Source organism: Molothrus aeneus, chromosome 5 (assembly GCF_037042795.1).
Source record: "Molothrus aeneus isolate 106 chromosome 5, BPBGC_Maene_1.0, whole genome shotgun sequence".
Taxonomy (NCBI): domain Eukaryota; kingdom Metazoa; phylum Chordata; class Aves; order Passeriformes; family Icteridae; genus Molothrus; species Molothrus aeneus.
In genome coordinates, this window is record NC_089650.1 from 50,642,892 (window position 1) to 50,663,182 (window position 20,291).

A 20,291-nucleotide genomic window follows, 5' to 3' on the forward strand; every position below is an offset into this window, starting at 1 on the left:
TGCCTGTGTCCTCTAATGGACCTTAAAACAAAGAGGTGGAATTTCCAAGAAATTAAATGTGTTCAAATTTTCTGCAAAAAATCCTGGGTCATACACCTAAAGGTAAGAGTGAAGAGAAGGAAGGAGACATCCTCAAGGTTTCTGAGAAGGCAGGGAACTTACTGGTTAAATGCAGACAAGTTTGAAAAGGACTCTATTAGGAAGAAAAATGAAGAATAAAATTACCACATAGTTGTAGGCACAGAGTTTGTGGTAATTGGGAGCACAGCTGTGGCAGAGCCTCATCCCCAATAGGCTACAACTGTGAAAGGCAGGTGAGCAGCACTGAAAGCAATGAGCCATGGAGTGCCCACGTGCACTGACCCATCACCAAAGGACACACAGGTGCAATGCAGGAACATAAAAGGTTGGGCTGAAGAACAAGGACAGCAGCCTTGAAGCCTTCTGATGTGATATGATGTTACTCTCTATGGGCAGATGCTTGAAGCCTTCTGATGAGGTATGGTGCTACTCTGTATGGGGGAATGCTTAAAGCCCTCTGGAATTGCATGGTGATACTCTGTGTACCGTGGCATGTGCTGTGACACATGGCCACAATGAATAGCTTCTGCTCACCTGCCTTTGTGGCCCTGGTAGAGCAGTTTAAAGAGTTATCACCCTTCAATCAGAGTTTAGTGCCCCTAGTGAACTTGAGAGGGTTTATGCAAATCCATCCTACCTGGCATGACAGTTGCCTAGAAGCACTCTTGTAATCTGTCCCTCCATCTCTGGTGAGAATATAGGAATAAACAGCAATAACTTCTCAAGCCACTTGCTTAAGGGCTGCCTGTGCCCTGCAACAAAATTTATCCATCTGAAAACCTGAATAGTCCCCAGACGGGTTACTGCTTAAATTGGCTGCTTTTCTTGAGAAAAGAAACCCAAACTACAACAGTATAAAATCATACTGTTTAAGTATTATGGACACATCCAGCTGTGTGTGCTGGGCATTTTGTCCAGAAGGATATTGTGAGAGACTGTACTGAAAGCTTTGCCAAAATAAAGAGAATCCCACATCTGTTGTCTTCCCTTGGTTAACTAGATGGGTGACTGTCATAAAGGGAAATTAGGTTAGTTAAGATCAGTAACTTTAAAAGTATGTGAAAAATGTCTCACAAAAATAAAAGAAGAAAGTTTTCAGCAATTCTTCCTATGGGAAACTGTAAGAAAACTTGTTGTAGTTCTCATGTTTCTACCATGCTGATTAATGCTTTACTGTCTACAGACAAGCTATAGAATGAATAATATAACAGGCATTTTTAATACAAAATTATAGTAATAATACTAAAGATTTTATCATCATAAGAGAACAAAACAAGATCCTTCATAACTGAGTATCAGACGGACTGGCAGGCTGACAAATGCTTGTCCTGCTTAAAGCAATGATGCCTGTGTGAGGTATTGTTTGCACACAGGCTGTTTCCTTTGAATAAGCCTTTCCTGACCTTTACAGCAGGCAAGAGCAATGCTTGCTTGAGGACAGGACGCTTCATGTGAGCAATTCAAGGAAGCTGTAAAAGAACATGGATCCAGGCCCCAAGGCTTGGAAAAACCTCTGCTCTTGTACTGTTGTTGTGTTACAGAACAACCATAACCATTCACCTCAGCAAGGACATGGGTTTGAGTGACCCCAGGATAAGAGTGCTGGTCTTTCACCAGCCCACACACGGTGTGTGTGGTCACCTTGTCCTCTCCTGTGATGGCAAGATCTGCCAAAACACAGAATCACAGCAGAGACAAAGAGGATACATGTGCAGGTAGGAATCAGCTGGTACATGTGGAATACCTACCTTTCCACTGGACCTCTGTTTTCTGCTAAATGCTTCAGCTGTGCAATTATCCATGAAATTTCCCAGTCCCTCACCCAGGGACACAGAGAGCATGAACCTTGCTTGTAACCAAATATTCCTTTTCCCCACTAACCTTGTGCCAAGCACCAGTAGGAAGTAAGGGACTACTGATAGGTATTTTTTGATAAAAACATGTTACAGGCAACATATAGATCACCTCTATACATCAGGTTGTGTGCACTATCTTTTTTATATAATCAGCAATGACAGCCGTTCATTCCATAAAGCTACACTTAGAGTATCACTAGAAAGTCTACTGTCCATTGATTACATAACAAAATAAAATACCTGGTGTATTGGGGTCTGTTTTATGCATCCAGAGAGGAGCAGTCTTCTCCCTTGCATCAGCATTTGTGAATTGGAAGCCTCCACTGTTGTGAGAAAATTAAACAGAGAAGTGGTTGTGCTATGCAATGTGACACCCTAATTTACTCTGTTTTGGATTGGCTACTCCCCAATTAGTATCATGGCATTTGTTTAAGATAAGACAGAAAAAGGGGCTATAAAGAAATAAGGTCATTAACTTTCAAACCCAGCAAAGGTGACACAAAATTACACAACCAAGTGAAAAGTGGAAGAAATTTTTGTTGCTGCAGATCTTGGAAATCTGTATTGATAAGTGTTATATGAATGATGAATTGCCAAGTACACTGAACTGCTGTCACTATGCACATGACACAGATCCCATATGTGAAATGCTTAATACCCTCAGCTCCTAATAAAACAAGTGGAAAGAGAGAATTAGTAGAAATATGTTCAAATATTTTAAAATTAAGTGTAAAATTTTCCAATGTTTAATCTTTAATCTTATCTTGTTCTCCCATTGCTCCTGAAAAGTTTAAAGATTTACTTTTTTTTATTCCTTTGACATGGTATTTTGACACGTTACCACCAACCTAGCCTGCATGCTATTTGGATATACTAGTGTTGAAATGTATATGATGTCCAGCATATAATAACTTTCTGTGGGGTCAGTGGAAAGTGCAATGAATTTTGCCTTGAGAGACTTGCTCAAGGAAGTCATATTTTCCTCTAGTTACAGGGAAGGTACAGCTAAAATTAAATTTTGTGCTTTATTTTAAGGTTAAAAAACACATTAGAAGTAAATCGTTAATCCAAAGAATCTCTGATCATTGCTATTAATAGCAAAGTAACTGATATATAGCAGAGATTACACACCTGAGTTCCTAAAATAAACTTGCTGTGAAAAAAAAAAGCACTTGTGCTAGTACTGTTGGTGAAGTACATTAGTACATTCCAAGGATCAGTAGGTTGAGTTCTTCCTCAGGATCAGAGCTGCTGCAGGTGAAGACATCTGCTCAGCTATGCCAGCTGGTAGGAGCCCCACCTGGATGCCTCTCTGCTCTGCCCAGGCTGCATCTCTGAGTCTGCTGATGAGCAGAAGCAGTTCATCCAATATTTCCTCTTGGACAAAGGGTTTGTGATGGGGCAAGTAATATGTGGTGTTTCATAATCTATTAATTTTCCCTGAAGGGACCTGCAACTGAAAATGAGTTCTGTTATGAAATGTTGACACATTTGCTTCCCAGAATGAATGGAAAGATTAAGGGGAAATTCTCTTTCCCCAAGTTCATCTTTTCCCATTCAACCTGGACTTGCAGCACATCAAGCTGCACAGCCCTGGGAGTCTGTAAAACTATGACTTCTGTTTCATCTGATTAAACTTAAAATAAAGATAACTTTCAGTTTTAGATAAAAATAATTTCAATAGGAATTAAATATCTTACACTGAAACACTGCTTTTTCTATTAACACTTCTATTGAACTCAAACGGACTTGAATTTATGGTGGAAGAAATCACTCAACATGACAAAGCATTGCTATATCAGACTTTACTATAGGAGACACTTTTGTTTTGTATTTACAGGAATCCCATCCAGTAGGCATCTTGCCCATGGGAAGAGCTCTTAAGCAAATTGCCAGATAATAAACTACCAATAATAAATGGTTACAAGATCAAAGGTACACTAGTGTAACACCAGCAGAATACTATGCTGGAATCATAGGACTTCTAGTTTTCCCCAAGGTAGATATGCAGGTACTTTAGCAGCTCTACTATCTCTCTGTAAATCATGACATGAAAATCTCATTCAGGTGTCTAGGGAAAATACACTTGAAAACATTAAACCAATACTTTTTAAAGTTACTCTTGCTACCCATATTTTTGTGATAGATGTCCTAACTACCTGATCTTGCTCTCTGTGCCAGTACTGCCACTCATTATTCTAGCCAGAGGTGCCTTAAATAGTCATGAACTAAGAACCAGAAAAAGGCTCAGTTTCCTTGAAAAGCCATGAAGAATCCCTGCACTGTTCTTCCCCTCTGTTACAGAGTGATGGGAAATAGTCACTTCAGAATTTCAAGCATAAACTCCAGCAAAAAAAAAAATCACAGGAAATCAAGATGATCACTTTAAATCAAAATCACCATGCATCTGCCAGGAAGAAGATGTAACACTTAAGATATTACCAAACCAAAGCAGTAAGCAAAGAGGAAAATTCATGCTTCAAGCAGACAGCTTTTCCTTGCCAAATAGTATTGCAGAGTGCTGCCTAATTAGGTATCTCCCATCACCCACAGGTCCTTCAGGTGCACAGTTTGGCAGGCAGCTTCTTGCTGTCACTAAGCACCACTTTTCTCTAGGATATATTAGTTTGCATTTTCCAGGGTCAATCTCAGTGTATTTCCTACCCAAGTTTGTAACCACTCTGATAATTGGTATCCCTGCTCTGACTTATTGGGTTAGGCACATCTGAATCCTCCCTTCTTATGGTATTTCCATCAGACTTTGCTTTTCAAAACAACATGGAATGAAACATCACTTCTCTTTCATCAGATTGTCAGTCCATATACCACATGTAATATAACAAAAATTTATTCATTTGTATGATTTCATGAGATTCTTTAACTTTTCTTACTAAGATGTAAACATAATTTATGATTTGGCCAATGTCTGAAAAATCAAGCTATTCTAGTAAGTTTATTTTTCAGACACTGAAGCTGTTTCATCATTTATGACTTCACATACACTCAAGGAGTCCAATCCTACCTCCTTTACTTACCCAAACAGTTCCAGGAGCATGGATTATGAGAATGGACAGAATTCAAGGCCCCTAATAAATAACAAGTGATGTTTCAGTTATGATTATGCTAAATTAATGGTTTGACAACTATGATTTTCTGGTTGCCCATTAAACCTCTGCATTAAGATGTCACACATAAAGCACCTCCTTTCTCTCCCTAAATCTGTAACAGAAAGAAATCAAGAAAATGTTACCACTGAAATACAAGTAAACCTCAGAATTCAGTCCCAAAAGGGTTTGATAAAGATGTGAACCACCACAATCTGCTTTTTTTGGTGTGATTGTTGCACATACAAATTAACCCCTGGAAATGCTAATTCTGCATCTAACTGAGACACTGTCTCATTTACAGTTTCCTACTATTTTTTTTAACCTTACTTGTAGGAGAAGCTTATCTTTTGATCTTTTGCAATGAGACTACATTGATGATGGAGTCTCTTCTTGTCTCTTCTCAGCTTGCTGGGCCACTAGTTACATAACAGTACCATGGTTTGTTTAATGTCTTCTCAGTGGCTCGGTGTTATCATGGGCTAAATCAAATGAATATTTAACAGGGCAGAGCCACACTGAAAATAGTTTCCAGCTGGGAAAATCTAAACTGAGTGACTGACTGACTGTGTAGTTAGTTAATATTCAGGTACAGATTTATGCTTATTTCTACAAAGGGTCCTAATAGAACAGCTAGATGAAGTGAAAGAAATAAAACCAAAACCTCTCATTATGCTTCCTGTGGGTTTTCTATATGTTAAGTATTACTCCTAGTGCTTATAAAAGTTTAGTCCCTTGCCCAGGGTAAACCTGGGCTGCAGCATATGCCATTGAAGTTTAACACTGAGCTTTCCTGTTTCAGAATGTTTTTGGCGTGTCACAGACGTTTTATGAAAAATCCTTTCCTTAGGATTTTTTCTCCTGAGAAGCTGAGGCCTCAGAAACAAAATGTAAACAATGGTTATCTGCTGCTGTGGAATGCAACAGGTGGATCTGTGATTGGTCTCATGTGGTTGTTTCTAATTAATGGCCAATCACAGTCCAGCTGTCTGAACTGTCTCAGTCAGTCACAAGCCTTTGTTATCATTCCTTTTTTTTCTATTCCTAGCTAGCTTTCTGATGAAATCCTTTCTTCTATTCTTTTAGTATAGTTTTAATATAATATATATCATAAAATAATAAATCATGCCTCCTGAAACATGGAGTCGACATTCTCGTCTCTTCCCTCATCATGGGATCCCTGCGAACACCGCCACAGGTCCGCAGTGCTGCGGGCAGGGCTAGCTGCCAGTCGCACCCGTTTACTTCGCCCGGGGAGGCGAGAGTAGAGCCCGCGGCCGGCGGCCGTGCAGCTGCTCGCCCCGGCCGGTTCCATGCCCCGCCGAGCCCTGCAGCGCGGCCGAGCGCCCCGGCCCGCCCCGGGCCGCGCCCTCAAAAGGGGACGGGGCGGAGGAGCAGCGGCACTGGCACCGGGCCGCGCCCTCAAAAGGGGACGGGGCGGAGGAGCGGAGGCACTGGCACCGGGCCGCGCCCTCAAAAGGGGACGGGGCGGAGGAGCGGAGGCACTGGCACCGGGCCGCGCCCTCAAAAGGGGACGGGGCGGAGGAGCGGAGGCACTGGCACCGGGCCGCGCCCTCAAAAGGGGACGGGGCGGAGGAGCGGAGGCACTGGCACCGGGCCGCGCCCTCAAAAGGGGACGGGGCGGAGGAGCGGAGGCACTGGCACCGGGCCGCACCGACCGACGGCTGCTCGGGGAGCCGGCGGGGCCGCACCTCGGACAGCGCCGAGGCGCCCGTGCTGCGCAGCCCCCGGCGGCACCGGCGGCCGCGGGAGGCCCTCACCGTGACCGCCACCGCACTCCCCACGACACCGGGGCCAGAGGGCACCATGACCCTGCTCAAGCTGTCCCTCATGGCCTTCAGCTTCGTCTTCTGGGCAGCGGGGCTGACCATGCTCATCATCGGCCTCTGGGCCAAGGTGTCTCTGGGAAGTTACTTGGCGCTGTCGGCCAGCGGCTACCCCAGCGCCCCCGCCATCCTCTTGGCTACCGGCGTCGCTGTCATCATCTGGGGCTTCCTGGGATGCTTCGGCGCCGCTACGGAGCACCGGGGACTCCTGCGCGCCTACAGCGCCTTCCTGGCCGCCGTGCTGGCGGCCGGGCTGGCGGCCGGGCTCTCGGCGCTCCTGTACCGCCAGACCCTGGCGCAGGGCTTCCAGGAGGGGCTGCGCCGGGCGCTGCTGGCCTACGGGGAGGACGACGGCGTGGCGGACGCCCTGGACGCGCTGCAGCGAGCCTTGTCCTGCTGCGGTGTGGAGAGCTACCGCGACTGGCTGCGCTCGCCCTGGGCGCTGCAGCAGAACGGCTCGGTGCCCCTCAGCTGCTGCCGGGCCCGCCGCGGCTGCCAGCGCGGCCCGCCCGACGTGCGCTGGCTGCACCGCGACGGCTGCTTCGGCAGGGTGTCCGCCTTCGTCGGCAGCAACATGTTCTGTGTCGCCACCGCTGCCCTGGGGCTGGCACTGCTGCAGCTCGTCGGCATTGTGCTGGCCTGCCTGCTGGCTGCCCGAGTCCCTGCCCAGCTGCTGGGCATCACCACCCCTCGCTGAATGCCCCCACTCCTGTCCCTAGTCCCCTCCAGCTTTCTTCTTTCCCTCATAACTGAATACATCCCACTGGGAATAGCCTTCATTCAGATTCAGCATTTCCACTTGAGCATCCTCCTCCAGGCTCCATTCCTCTGGAGCCTGTTAGGTGTGCTATGAACATCTCAAGTCCTTCAGAGAGGAAGGTGCTGGGAAGGTGCCTGCTAGCCTGGCCATGTGTCCTGCAGGGCAGCAGGTCCCCACTGGAGCCTCTGGACAACTTCTGCAGGGAGTGGTGGCAGCATGGACAGACATCACTCTCTGAGGCAGCAGGGACATCTGAGGCAAGGCTGGCCGGTTTTCTGGGTTATGTAAACACCAAGGCACATAAATGTGGACCAGGAAAAGAGTAGAGGATCTAGGAGAGCAAGAGAAGTGTCTCGACATTACACCATGTGAATATTCTTCTGGGACTGGAAAATGATGTTACTGGAAAGCTGCTGGAGTGCACGAGGGGCAGGCCTGGTCCAGCGGCGCCCAGACAGCCACACCAGCAGCTGGCACTGGGAGCTGCTTGTCCAGCACCGTGCATCCCATTGCCGCAGATATCCTACCTTCGGTGTGAGTGTATTCAAGCTGTCCAGCTGCTAGGGGTGCTTTTCCCGCAGATGGTGTTTCCAATGCCGATTTCCATCTAAAGGTGGAGCTGCAGCTCTAAGTGTTACTCCCTCCTTCAGAATATGCCTGTCCTCTTAGTCTGTGGCCGGTTATAGATATCTTTACAGGGCTGAAAAGACCTAAAACCTTGGTCCCTGTCATACAGGAAGATGGCAAAAGCTGTATGATCAGATGTGATCGTACAGATGAGGGGTGGCAAGAGGAGGGAAGGGTTCATTGCCCTTCAGAAGTTTGCTTTGGACTTTTACTGTTAACATCAGGATGAATGGAACAGGCTGACTTTTATAGAAGGATTTCAAGAAAACAATTCTCAGACTCTGACATTTTCCTCTCTCAAAGGATCTGGCTCTGAAGTCTGCCCCCACCTACATTTTTGAAGCCAGACCTGTATACAACCTGAGAGTAAATGGAGACTCCCCAAGACTTGCTGTGTAGCCCTGGGTGTATTCAGGTCAGACAGCAATATAAATCTACAAGATTTTGGTTTATTCACAACAGACCTGGCTTTGCATTTGGAGTTTGAGGAAAAGTAAGCCATGCACTTCAGAGAGTCCTGAACTTTCATAGCTTAACTCTGGCTTCTTTCCACTTCCTTAAGACCCGTGAACTCTACTTTTACGTATTTCTCTACCTCACAGCACAAAGACATACGCACCTTAACCAGCAAACAGGGGAGGAATGATTTCAGAAAAGAAGTCAAAGACCCACAAAGGAACTCCAGAACATGACATCTCTTAGGAATGTGGCTTGCAAAGCTGTGGAGAATGATCAAATGAGTAAAGAAGATGTCTGGTAGCTTCATGGGAGGAGTGGAGCAACTTTGGGGGCCAGGCTTTTTTTCATGTATTAGGCAGCTATTTAGCTATGATAATCATGTTCCAGGTTAATAGTGTAGTTGAACAGTCTTTGCAGTCATTTGGGTATTCATCTGCATGGGTGGACCCTGCAAATGTGTTAGGAATCGCTATAGGCAAAACTGTGCTTTAATTTTGAGGGCTGATGTTTATTATTTTATAAAATATGTTTTTTATTTTTGCTTGTAAATGTCTGTGTATATTTTTTGAGTTATGCAATAGTGGAGTTCCTGTTATTTTCTGGAAGTCAAGATGATGTACAATTTTAACAATGGGCAAAAAGTATAGTTCATATGGTAAATAGTACTTGAGAAATAAAGTTTAGCAGCTGCTAAGAGCGAAACAAGTCACTGTGTCAACTCAGAGTATTTGCACTGCTGAATGTCTACACAAGGTACAACTAAATGAAAGTGAAATGAAGTGTACATTGAAATGTAGAGACAGAAGCATGCTGTGGATTTTAAAAATTATTATTCAAAAGATCCATTATAGATGCACTAAAACAGGCATTTGTAGAGAGTGTGGGAAAGGGACATGGAATTGCTCTGGGTTTATAAAAAGATCTTTATTTGAGTTAATAGGCTCTGAAAATTTACAAGAATATGACATTGCTCTATTTTTACTTCACTGATTACTAAAATTATTTCTTCTTTGATTTCTTCTTTGATTTTGACCCTTGTTGCTTTATGTGACACATAACAGTCAGTCAAAATGAAGTACTCTGTTAAAACACATTCACACATAAATGTGCACTTCAGTGAATTTGCTCTGGTTTTAAGTTGCTAAGAATATCAAAATAAGAATAAAAGCAAGTTTGAAACATACTAGTGTATGTTTGTATGGTGATCGGGTCTGAATCTGAGGACATCAGCTGAGTGTAATGAATAATTAAAAATGTAAACCATCACTCTGCATTCTTGCCCTCACTAAAATAGGATAAACCTTGGCAATGACCACGTAAGTGCTAAATATATTTATATCACCAAAGATTTAATGAACTGGTTGTAAGTGTTAGTTAAATGTTTATTGCCAGTTCCTAGAATTAACAACGTTAACTTTTGTAATTGTAAGAAAGAAATGTCATTCTTTTCTAATTAATTTCCAGATTAAGTGATTCCCAGTAGCTGTTTCAATTGTCTGGAATTCTTTGTGCTCAGTGACCAAATCTTACTCTAAGTTTCAAAATTTATCTGGATTCAGTTTGTCTGGATTTTCCATTACAAAATGGCTGTAACTGGAAAATGTTACTCTGGACAGCACCATCTATCCCTTGCTGGAATATGTTTGTCTTCTGTCATCCGCTTCAACTTTAAAGTCACTCATCAAAATGGTATATTTTAATAAAAGATCATACAATTTTTTACAAAAGGCTAATATAAATTCTAACATTACTGCTATTCAAATCAAGGAGCAAGCTGTGTTGCAGTTGTAGAAACAACAGCTCTGTTGTTTGGACAAAGTGAGATTTAGGATTAGCAGGGTGCTAAGATTAGACCCTTGTTATGAAACAAGGACTATTTTATAATGCTGATCTAGAATGCCAAGAATATAAATCTTTCAAACTTCAAAAGTGCTTTGATATTTCATCCAGTATGAACTATTTGCTGTAGCTAAACTTTGTGTTACAGAAAACCAGAACATAAATGGCCTTTATCACAGATGAATTTTTAAATAAGAATAGGTGAATTTTAAAATAAGAGATGGCTATTCTGGGGTTAGAAAATTTAAACAATTGGCCTTCTAATGTGTGCAGAGTTTACTTTTAAATGCCGCTATTTACTTTGTGCAACTTGAAAAGTTAATGGTAGTCACATTGTCTCCTTGAATTTTAAGCTTTTCAGGATGATATTTTGGAAAGACATGCAAAGCAAACTAGGGTGCAAAACAACCTAGTGGTAGGATCTCCTGTGATTCTTCTGTTTCCTTCTGTTTCAGTCCTTGTAGGGTAAGCCTTTTGACAGCAGTAGTGTATATTTCATTGGTCATGCCCCCATTGTGCTTCAAAATGGTAAAAGTATGTATTCCTACTCAACTCTATGTGATTCAAACCCACAGATTTCACTTTGCTCAATATGCCATTTTAGTTTGCTGAGAAATTACTTAAAGTATCACAATTTAATCCTGCTTTGTTGTGCCCTCTAGTGTCACCATCCACTTTCTGGGCCAGTAAAATGCAAATATCAAAGGATTTAGTGTCCCATATCATCATAGAGAACACCATCACACATACACATTCTTCAGAAGCATATTGGTCAAATATATGGATTTGCTTGTGAACGAGACAGAAAAAAAGAAGCAAACTGAGGAACTTACTCTGTCCTTCACATTACCTTTGATTTGCAATTAACACACACTACTCTGTTGTAAGGAGGAAATATTTTGTTAATGATTTTAAATCTAAAAAGTAGAATTTATTAAAGCATCTTATCTGGGCTACAGAATTAAAATTATCAAATTAAACATTATTTCAAATGCTCTAATTCTTTAAAGATCTCTCTAATCTACCTGAAGTGATTTCTGTGCAGCTTTCCTTCTCCTGTACACTCATTCTCCTTATGTCTAGAGTCACTCTAAGGTTGGCTAAATTTTGAGTTAAGTAGCGTTTGAAGCTTCAATCTTAGACTATTCCCATTTTGTAGATGTTATCCCTGATTTGTCATATTAGGGTACTCAGACTGATACATTATGAATATAACATTTGTATTTGTTGGTTTTGAACAGTATCTTGAGTCTTAGGCAAGACCACAACAAAATAGAAGGAAGTGCAATGCTCATATTGACCAAGACAGACAACTCCTTGGGACTGACGATTCTTGCAGGACTATCATATTCCATCCTAACACTATAAAAAATAAATCAAATACTACTTGGTAATTCATGTTTCTAGTTTTCCCAAAATAATGGTTCTACAGCTTTTCTCTGTCTTAGCTGAGATGCATTATCCTGAGGTATCAGCACTTTAGGGATCAAAACCTAAGAAGAGGAATATTTCATGCTTATTGTTAATAATTTCAGATAGCTTCACTTCTTCCAGGTCACAGAGATGGGGCACTGAGAGTATCTGTGGTCACTTCTAGGACTGACTGGAGGGTTGGGATTGAGAATATCTTGGTTAAAATGTCAGCATCAGTAACAGTAGTTCTACTGCTTTACTGCTGTTCTGAGAGCACCTTCCTGGGATGTTTCTCTGCTTTTGGTTCCTTGACTTGGCAGACAGCACTGTGTAGAGTGATATTTGGCCAAAAGCCACCTCTAGGACAAGATAGTCTTCTCAGTAGTTGTGCTGGAGTGTTATGCCTTGTTCTTTGCCATAGTGTACTGGTGTTCCAGTAATCCCAGGGACTGCCATTCTTGCCTGGAAACTCTCAGAAGAGGTAGAGGTGGAGGCTTGTCAGATGCAGTAGCACCTTGAGTTTCAGTGCAGAGTTCAGGGAAAATAATCATGTAGGTAAAGCACAAATCCAACAGCTAAATATACTTATCTCATAATTTGGAAAAGGTTGTTCACTGAAACAGGTAAAGAAAATATCAGAATAACTGAGGTATAAGCAGAATTGGAAACTCATTAATATTGCAAAATTTCCCACCAGTGTGGCATGTTCACACTTTCTTATCCATTTTGCCCTTCCATCTACCTCTCTAATTCCACTTCTTATTTCTGGAGTGTAATTATCTGTAATCTCAGTTATTAGTTTTCTTCTACCTTATGGGCTCCCTTGAACAAATTCCTTTATTTTCTAGCTTCCCACCCCAAGGTGAGGCAGTCCTTCGACATCTGAGCTCCTTGATGGAGAGGTTTTTGAAAAGAAGCCTTTTGATTGGCCTGTTTTAATAACAGCACTTTTCTAGCAGTAGTAGTTTATAATTATATGAAAAATTTGACAGAAAGTCATAATTAAACAATAATTTCAGATAGCTATTTTTCTATTAGGTATTTGTTTCTTAGCAAAGCAACACTCCCTCTCTGCTCTCCTTGCAACACTTCCTCACTCACTCTCTGCTCCCCTTGCATGTATCATCTTTGTTGACTTGATGGTATTGTTAAAGTGATAATATTCTGGGAAACTTAGGCAGAAGATAAACTAGTAATTTTACATGGAAATAAGTGGGTTTTGATCAGCTCTAGTGATTACATTAATAATTTAATTAATAATGTTTAGAAGGTACCATTGAGCTAACTCATCAGAAAATAAATGTGTTATGAGATACTTAGTGGAGAAAAAATGAAAGTCCCAGAAAACAAGTCTCATGGCTTAAAAGCAGAATACTGATAATTTTAAGTCTCCTGGTAGAGGGCATTGAGACATACACATGGTTCATACAGCTGACAAGTAGAAATGAAGAGATGATGTGAAGTGCCGTTTCAAAGCCAGCTTTCTAGCATGTGTTGTATATGTCATGCTTCTAGTGTGTCGGGGATGTCATCCTTTATTTCCATTCTATCTGATGTTTCTTGTGTGCTTATGACATTCACATTTATTTCTTACTCAATTTTTGCCTTAAGACACTCATCATGCTCTTTTCCTTTAGCAGGGGGCATAGCAGTGATGTTGAAGAACCATTCTGTCCCTGCTGGTGGATCCAATAAGATTTCTCCTGTGCTTCCTACATATTTCACCCATAAAAAAGGACATCACTATTTTTCTCTGAGCCTGCACTGCTCAGTGTCTTGTTTGCTTCTAATTTATAATACAAAACATAGATTAATCAGCTTGTCCACAGAGACTATAATAAAGAAAAAACCCCGCTTCCCTTTAAGCCATTTGTTTTTCAGAGTTTACTCAATTGTACCATCTAAGCTTCATTAAAGTAATTCCCCTGCTGCTGCTTCCTCTCCAGCTTTTAATTATGACATTGTAGTACAATCCTTAGTTGGGAACTTCCTTTTTTTTTGTTCTTCCCTCTTGGCTTTTATCATATTATTTTAATCCTGTATTTACATGTTTTGAAGGTATGCTATTCTGCTTCAAATGAGATTTAAAAAGTATTCGACACCCTCTTCTCCCACACAAGGATGAGAGGAAATGGCCTCAAGTTGCAGCAGGGGAGTGTTAGATTGGATATTAGGAAAGATTTATACACCAAAAGGGTGGTCAAGCATTGGAACAAGCTTACCAGGGAAGTGGTTGAGTCACTGTCCTTGGAGGTGTTTAATAGACAGGTTGATGGCACACTTAGGGACATGGTGGCCTTGGCAGTGCTGGGTTAATGGCTCGACTTGATGATCTTAAAGAAGACTGTCCCATCTGCTGGCTAGCAATGGGAGCAGGCAGACCTCACAGTTCATCTCATCACAGCTCCCAAATCCCTGCTGATTTATTCAGGGATGTGGAAGTAGTGTGGTCAGCCTGTGGTGCTCTGTTTCTATAGCCCATGCAGTTTCCTGCAGGATGGATCAGTGCAAGTTATCTGTGCTGTGCTGGCACTGTGCTGCAGGGGCTGTTTGCTCACATGGGTGAGCACATGCTCAGGTGTAAGGAGCTAATGTGAATTGGGAATGTTACCTGAGGGTATCAATTCATCAAAGGGTAGATTCTAGAGATAAGAAAGAAACATTAAATCATTCTCCTTGGGATTACTTTTGAAGGCTCTAGAAGTTTATTCTTTTCTCAGGTTTGCAGAAAAAGACCTGGCAGCTGTGGAGGCTAGGTCGAAAGAGTCAGCAGGGTGCTCTTGTGACAAAGGTAGCCAACCACATTCTGGGCTGTGTTAACAGAACTGTAGCCAGCAGGATCAAAGAAAATATTAATTCTTTTTCTCTGGCACTCATGAGGTTGTGTTGGAACCAATGTGTCCAGTTTTGGACAAGATACAGTTGATAAATTGTGACTTATCTGGCCCAGGGCCACTAAGCCTGTTGGGAAGCTAGGCAACATGGTATATGAGGAGAGGCTGTGGGAGCTGGGTTTGTTCAGCCTGGAGACAAAAAGGCTTGGGGGGGGGGTCATCAAATAGCTGTCTTCATGTTTCTCATGGCATGATTTAGTATGCCCAAGATGCAGTTCTCTGGGTATCAGAGCTGTCTACATTTGCAGATGCTGCATTCTTGTGTTTAATCACACAGTGGTCACTTGTAGGAACTGACATGCATGTAAGTCACACTTTGGGTTTGAGTCAAAACTGAGGAGGAAAGAACAATCATTACGTGAGCAAACAGTGTGTAGAATATTGCCACTGGGTAGCAGTGCATTGTAATAGGTCTTTCTTTACTTGCAAGGAAGGCAAATGCTTAATTTCAGTCCCACTATGCCAGAAACAAGAAGCAGTGATTTTTTTTCTGCTATCCTGTCCAGCAATTTCAGGAGAAGTCAGTTAATATTTGTGTCCAGAGATTTTGTACATCATTCATCTTCTACTCCTATTCTTAAGCTGGACTGACTGATTTGATGCTGTGCTGAGTGCAGGCACTTGGGTTGAAGTGGTATGAGTTCCTATTGTGCAGTTGTCCTTCCCTCACCCATTCTTGAGGATGTTTTCAGCTTAGAAGGGCTGAAGAACCATGGCATAGCCAGGAGCAGAAACCCAGACAGAGGACAGACATCTCACTTGGTGAGTCCCATATAAATCTGCCCAGCTGGGGCACATGCTGGCCTAGCTAACCCTGCCTCTGGTTGCAGTGATGGCTCCCACAGAGCTGACTGAAGCATCTCTGCATGTCACTTCTGGGGTTCACTCACTGCTGTTACCAGCTTGGGGGAATCTGTACCCATTGTGAGCACCAGTCAAACTGCTGGTTCATAGTAGGATTGAATGTAAACTCTTGAAAAATATGACCAGATGTTAAACAATAGCTGCTGAGTACTAACAGATGTGACAGGCCAGTCAAGTGTTCTTGAAGCCTTGCCTCGGCATGCAGCAGCTTTTGTAATAGAATATGGCTAAGCACAATCCTGCATTTTTATTTTCTGTATAATGGGAATGTGTTACACACTCTGAAGAGGCCAGGATAAAAGCTGATTGCAAATGTATTATAAATTTTAACCTGCTAAGAAAATCTTGATCTTGAAAATGTGCTACAATGCATTTTGGAACATTTCAACTACATTTTGTTCACAATAAGCTTCTGTAGAATGAGTGGATGTTACTTTAATGGTCCTGTACTTACCAAACAGTATGCCTTGAGCTTATAGCTGGTATTTTTCTTCACGTGGACACATTTTAGAAAGCAGAAGACCAAAGGTATCATCTCAGGAGGTACCCTTAGGCACTCTGTACCCTCAGTACACCACCTGCTGGGACAATGCTTTTTGGGAAATAGGAGTTTTACAGGCACAGCAGGAAGTTTTCCTTTCAGTGGAATCCTTTGTGCCAGTGCAGGTTGCAAGGAAATTCAGGGAGTAATGGTGTTGAACATGTGGACTTCAACTGTTCTGGACTATCGAGAAGGTGCTGAGAATGCAAGAGGGAATGGTTTGGCTGTTCTGGGCCACAGATCTCCTTGGGAGAGATGAAGAGATTACTGGAATTTAGAGTTGTTCTGATACTTGTTTCTGTTGATGACATGTCACCTGACAAGGGGCCTGAAAATTGGGGATGCTCCAAAACTGGGGATGCTCCAGATCAAAGTACAAGCCACCATATTCCCAATTCCTTTACTGTCTGACAGTGCCCTGTATTCACTGGGCATGAATAAATCTGAACTGTGGAATCCAGGCAGCACTTTTTTTGGTATAAAATAAGAGGCAGGAGAAGATAAATGCTTAAGGTGACTATTTAAAATTTGGATCAAATAGAGTAATTCAATAGGTAAATGAAACATGTCTCTGAAAATGCTGTTATAGAACAGCCAAGAAAAGATCAATATCAATGTCATGTAACTTAAGTTTATCTTACCAATGCCAGAAACCTTTTCATAATGCCCTTATGTAAGGACTTCCTGGTCTATTGCTTGTATTTTAAACAAGAACCTGCAATTAAAACATGCAATTCCTAGCTTCAAAATCCCTTAATTTTACTTTTTTAATAAGTAGAGCACATAAAGTGCCTTATGTAAAGAACAGACAAGAAGCCAGTTGTTCACCTTGCTGCCAGGCATCTCATTTCCAGGCAGATTATCTTAAGTGTTTTATAAAGTTTGATATAAGAAAAAAATGTTTGCACTTCAACAGGGCAAGTATTCACACCATTTCTGGCAAAAAGGACTGTACTATACAGTTTCATGTTGAGTTTCTTTTTCTTTCTCCTGCAAATCTCTGCTTTGTACCCTGGGCTGATAGCAAGACTATGGCACCAAATACCAAGCAGGTGTGGTAGGTTGGAGAAATCACTGCTTGCAATGCTGCTTGTCATTCCGATTAAAATGGTGCATGGACACATTTTCCTAGAGGGCCCTTTACATGTGATAAAAAGTCAGTGCTTGACATAATTGTATTAGACATTGGAAAGCTGACATGAATTTTTTCTTGATGCAAATATCAGTCATCTGCAGTTTTTGTGTTCAAAAAGTAATTCTTGTCTAATTTTTAAAGACTATCAGGCTGAGAAATTTTTAGTCTCTTAGTGGCTGCACAACTGTTCCTATTCATCTCATGAGAAAGTTTGGGCTGGTAAATAATGATACTGTTATATTGATTGCTGTTATATTGATTATTGATATCAATGTAACTGATGTTGTTATATTGATTTTCTGAGAATGTATTAATGTTATTAAAAGGACAGTAATGCATGTACAGATGGAGAAACTCCAGGAAGCTTTTAACAGTGCAATGGACATATCCAAAAGCTAGTGTCTGTCAAGCTAGCAGGGGACAGATCAGGCAACTGGATACCATGTCACATTATGTGGGATTTCTGGGAATCCCTTCCAAAATCATTTAAAACAGAGGCAGACTGCAACTCAGTCATGTGGACCCTCACTCACTGCATCACCAAATCTAGATGGTTTCAGATTTGTGTTGGGGGCAGACTTGAATATCACCAAGACCTCACAGTAAACAGTCTCAGACTACATACTGAGGGGGAGGATTAGAGGATGGCCTCTGTGACCACAGCTGTGGAAAGAGACAATTCCTTACAGGCTGTTTCCCATTCACAGTGTCTCAGAGGACTCAAATTCTTGCCAAAACCTGGCAACAGACAGATCCTTGCAGATACCAGTACTGTTTTTGATGTGCCCTATAAGCTGCCCTAATCACTATATTATAGTTTTAGTTCCCCAAAGATTTTAAGATACAGCACATCTCTAGGATTGTTTTTGTTTCCTTGTTTTGTATCTTGTTCTCTGATGTAAAAAAACCAAACCAAACAGGCTGAAACCACCACCACTTTTCCGTTTCACTGGACTCAAGCTCCACTTGTAATTTTTTAATGTTTTTAGTTCGGGTATTTATTCCACCTACCAATAATTTCTTCAGTCTAGCTAGGATTTTCTGAGCAGATCTACCTTTGGGAAACCTGGGCTGTCCCGAGTGAATACCTAAAATTGCCCTTTAATTTCATGGGTCACTGACGCTCGAATGCAGTGAGACGTGATCCGGTACCCATCTTTGCAGAGACTGACCTTGCCCGTCAGAAAATGTACAAATAAAATGTGTTTAATCCTTGTTGCAGACAGAGAGACAGGGCCCTGAGGGAGAGAGTGGCTCCAGCAGCAGTGTGGCTGCTGCACACTGTGGCTGCATTCTGCACGTGGGCTGGGCTGCCAGCTGAGCTCCATTATCCTACCTGGAGCCAGCTGTGAAACTGCCCTCCCAGAACAATGGTATAAATTCTACTTGTGCAAAACCAATATTTTCCAAAAAGGAGTTTAGTTTCCACAAAGCCTGCCTAGAAAGAGCTGTTTAATTTCCCTGGGGACTTTTGAGATCCCTGGATATTTATGACTGTACTTGTTCAGATAATTTAGAGCATGAGGATCTGACAGATTGTGTTCAGAGATGTGGAAACTCCTGAGTAAGTGCTTGCTTGGGCTGATGTGGACAAGCAGGGAGCCGTGGGGCTTCACAGAGATGGGCTTGGGCTTCCAAACAGCCCAACCCAAAAGTGCAGTATCGTGCCTCAGTGGGTAGTTACCCTGCTCAGCAGTTTGGAGGTAGCTCACCCAGAGCCAGCCCCACTCTCCTTTACATAATCTCTGTCTCTTCAACAGATTGGCTCTTATCTCTCTGTTCTGCTTCATCTGCTCCCGTCCCGTGATGAGAATTCTCTGCTGCCTTCTGTCCCTGAAGCAATCCCATGAGACTTAAAAAGAAGTGTTCTATTAGCCTTCAGTCCTGGGTAATTTTCACCAGGTGTAATTACAGCCTGACTTCTCTCCATTCCCCCTGAAATTTTGCTTTGAAATTGTCTGACACTGCTTCCTATTAGAAAGGCCATTTTACTTCACTTGGGGTTACTGCATTTCAGAAATGAGTAAAGTGATTTCTAAATGCAGCCTGAAAATGCTTTCAGCTAAGGGTTACTCTCAGTTCTTTCTTTATTTTTTTCCAGAAAGAATTCAGTAAATTTGTCAGCCAGCAAAAGATATGGAAACTTAGGCTTTATATGTACACATCAGAAAGGAATCTGGCTCATGAAGAGAAAGGTGAAATTATTCCTTCTTCTTTGAAAGCTGACCTTTCCCCTGGCAAGGTACATCAAATTACAATAACTGCACTGATTTCATTGCAGCACCACTGGGAGCACTCTAATTCCATAAAATAAATTAGCATAAACACAAAGCACACATGACAGGTATATGAGAAAATGTTCCAAGTTCTTTCTGTGCAATATTAATATGTTATTCATCAAAGCTGTGAGTGAAGTGAGGGATTAATGTTTTTAGCTACATATGATTTATGATAGTGAAAGAACAAACATTGCTGCTTACTGTTAGGAGGGTGTTCTTTCCAGACAATTTAGTAAAAAAGAATTTCTACTCCCTGTCTATCATTGAGATTAATTCAGATCGTACTACATAAGATTTTGGGAAACATATTTTCTCTATTTCTGTCACCTGCACTTGCGATAGTTTTAGATTTCATGTTGCAATTTAAAAATTTTAGTTTCTTCCAGAAACTGATTATAAAATTCTTGATAGAAAAGACTGTACAACACATGCAAAGATGTGTAGTTACCTTGGTTGATAACAAATGGTAAGGAAAAGAGTATGAAAAAAATTATATAAACGCTTGTGTCTGCAAGTTGCATGCAAGACCAATGCTATGATTATTTCTCAATAAGAAATTACATAAAAGGTGACTTTAGCTTTAAACTGTTAA

General features: G+C 41.9%; 1 protein-coding gene across 1 annotated transcript; it reads left to right on the top strand.

The window, feature by feature from the left end:
* The first annotated feature begins 6,868 nt into the window (after positions 1-6,868).
* Positions 6,869-7,585, top strand: LOC136557304 (tetraspanin-7-like). The gene has a single exon (XM_066551014.1). It carries the CDS (start codon positions 6,869-6,871, stop codon positions 7,583-7,585), a length of 717 nt encoding a protein of 238 aa, XP_066407111.1.
* The last annotated feature ends 12,706 nt before the right edge of the window (positions 7,586-20,291 follow it).

Excerpts from the sequence above, each read along its gene's own strand:
- LOC136557304 (XM_066551014.1), top strand. The coding sequence starts at position 6,869 with ATGACCCTGCTCAAGCTGTCCCTCATGGCCTTCAGCTTCGTCTTCTGG.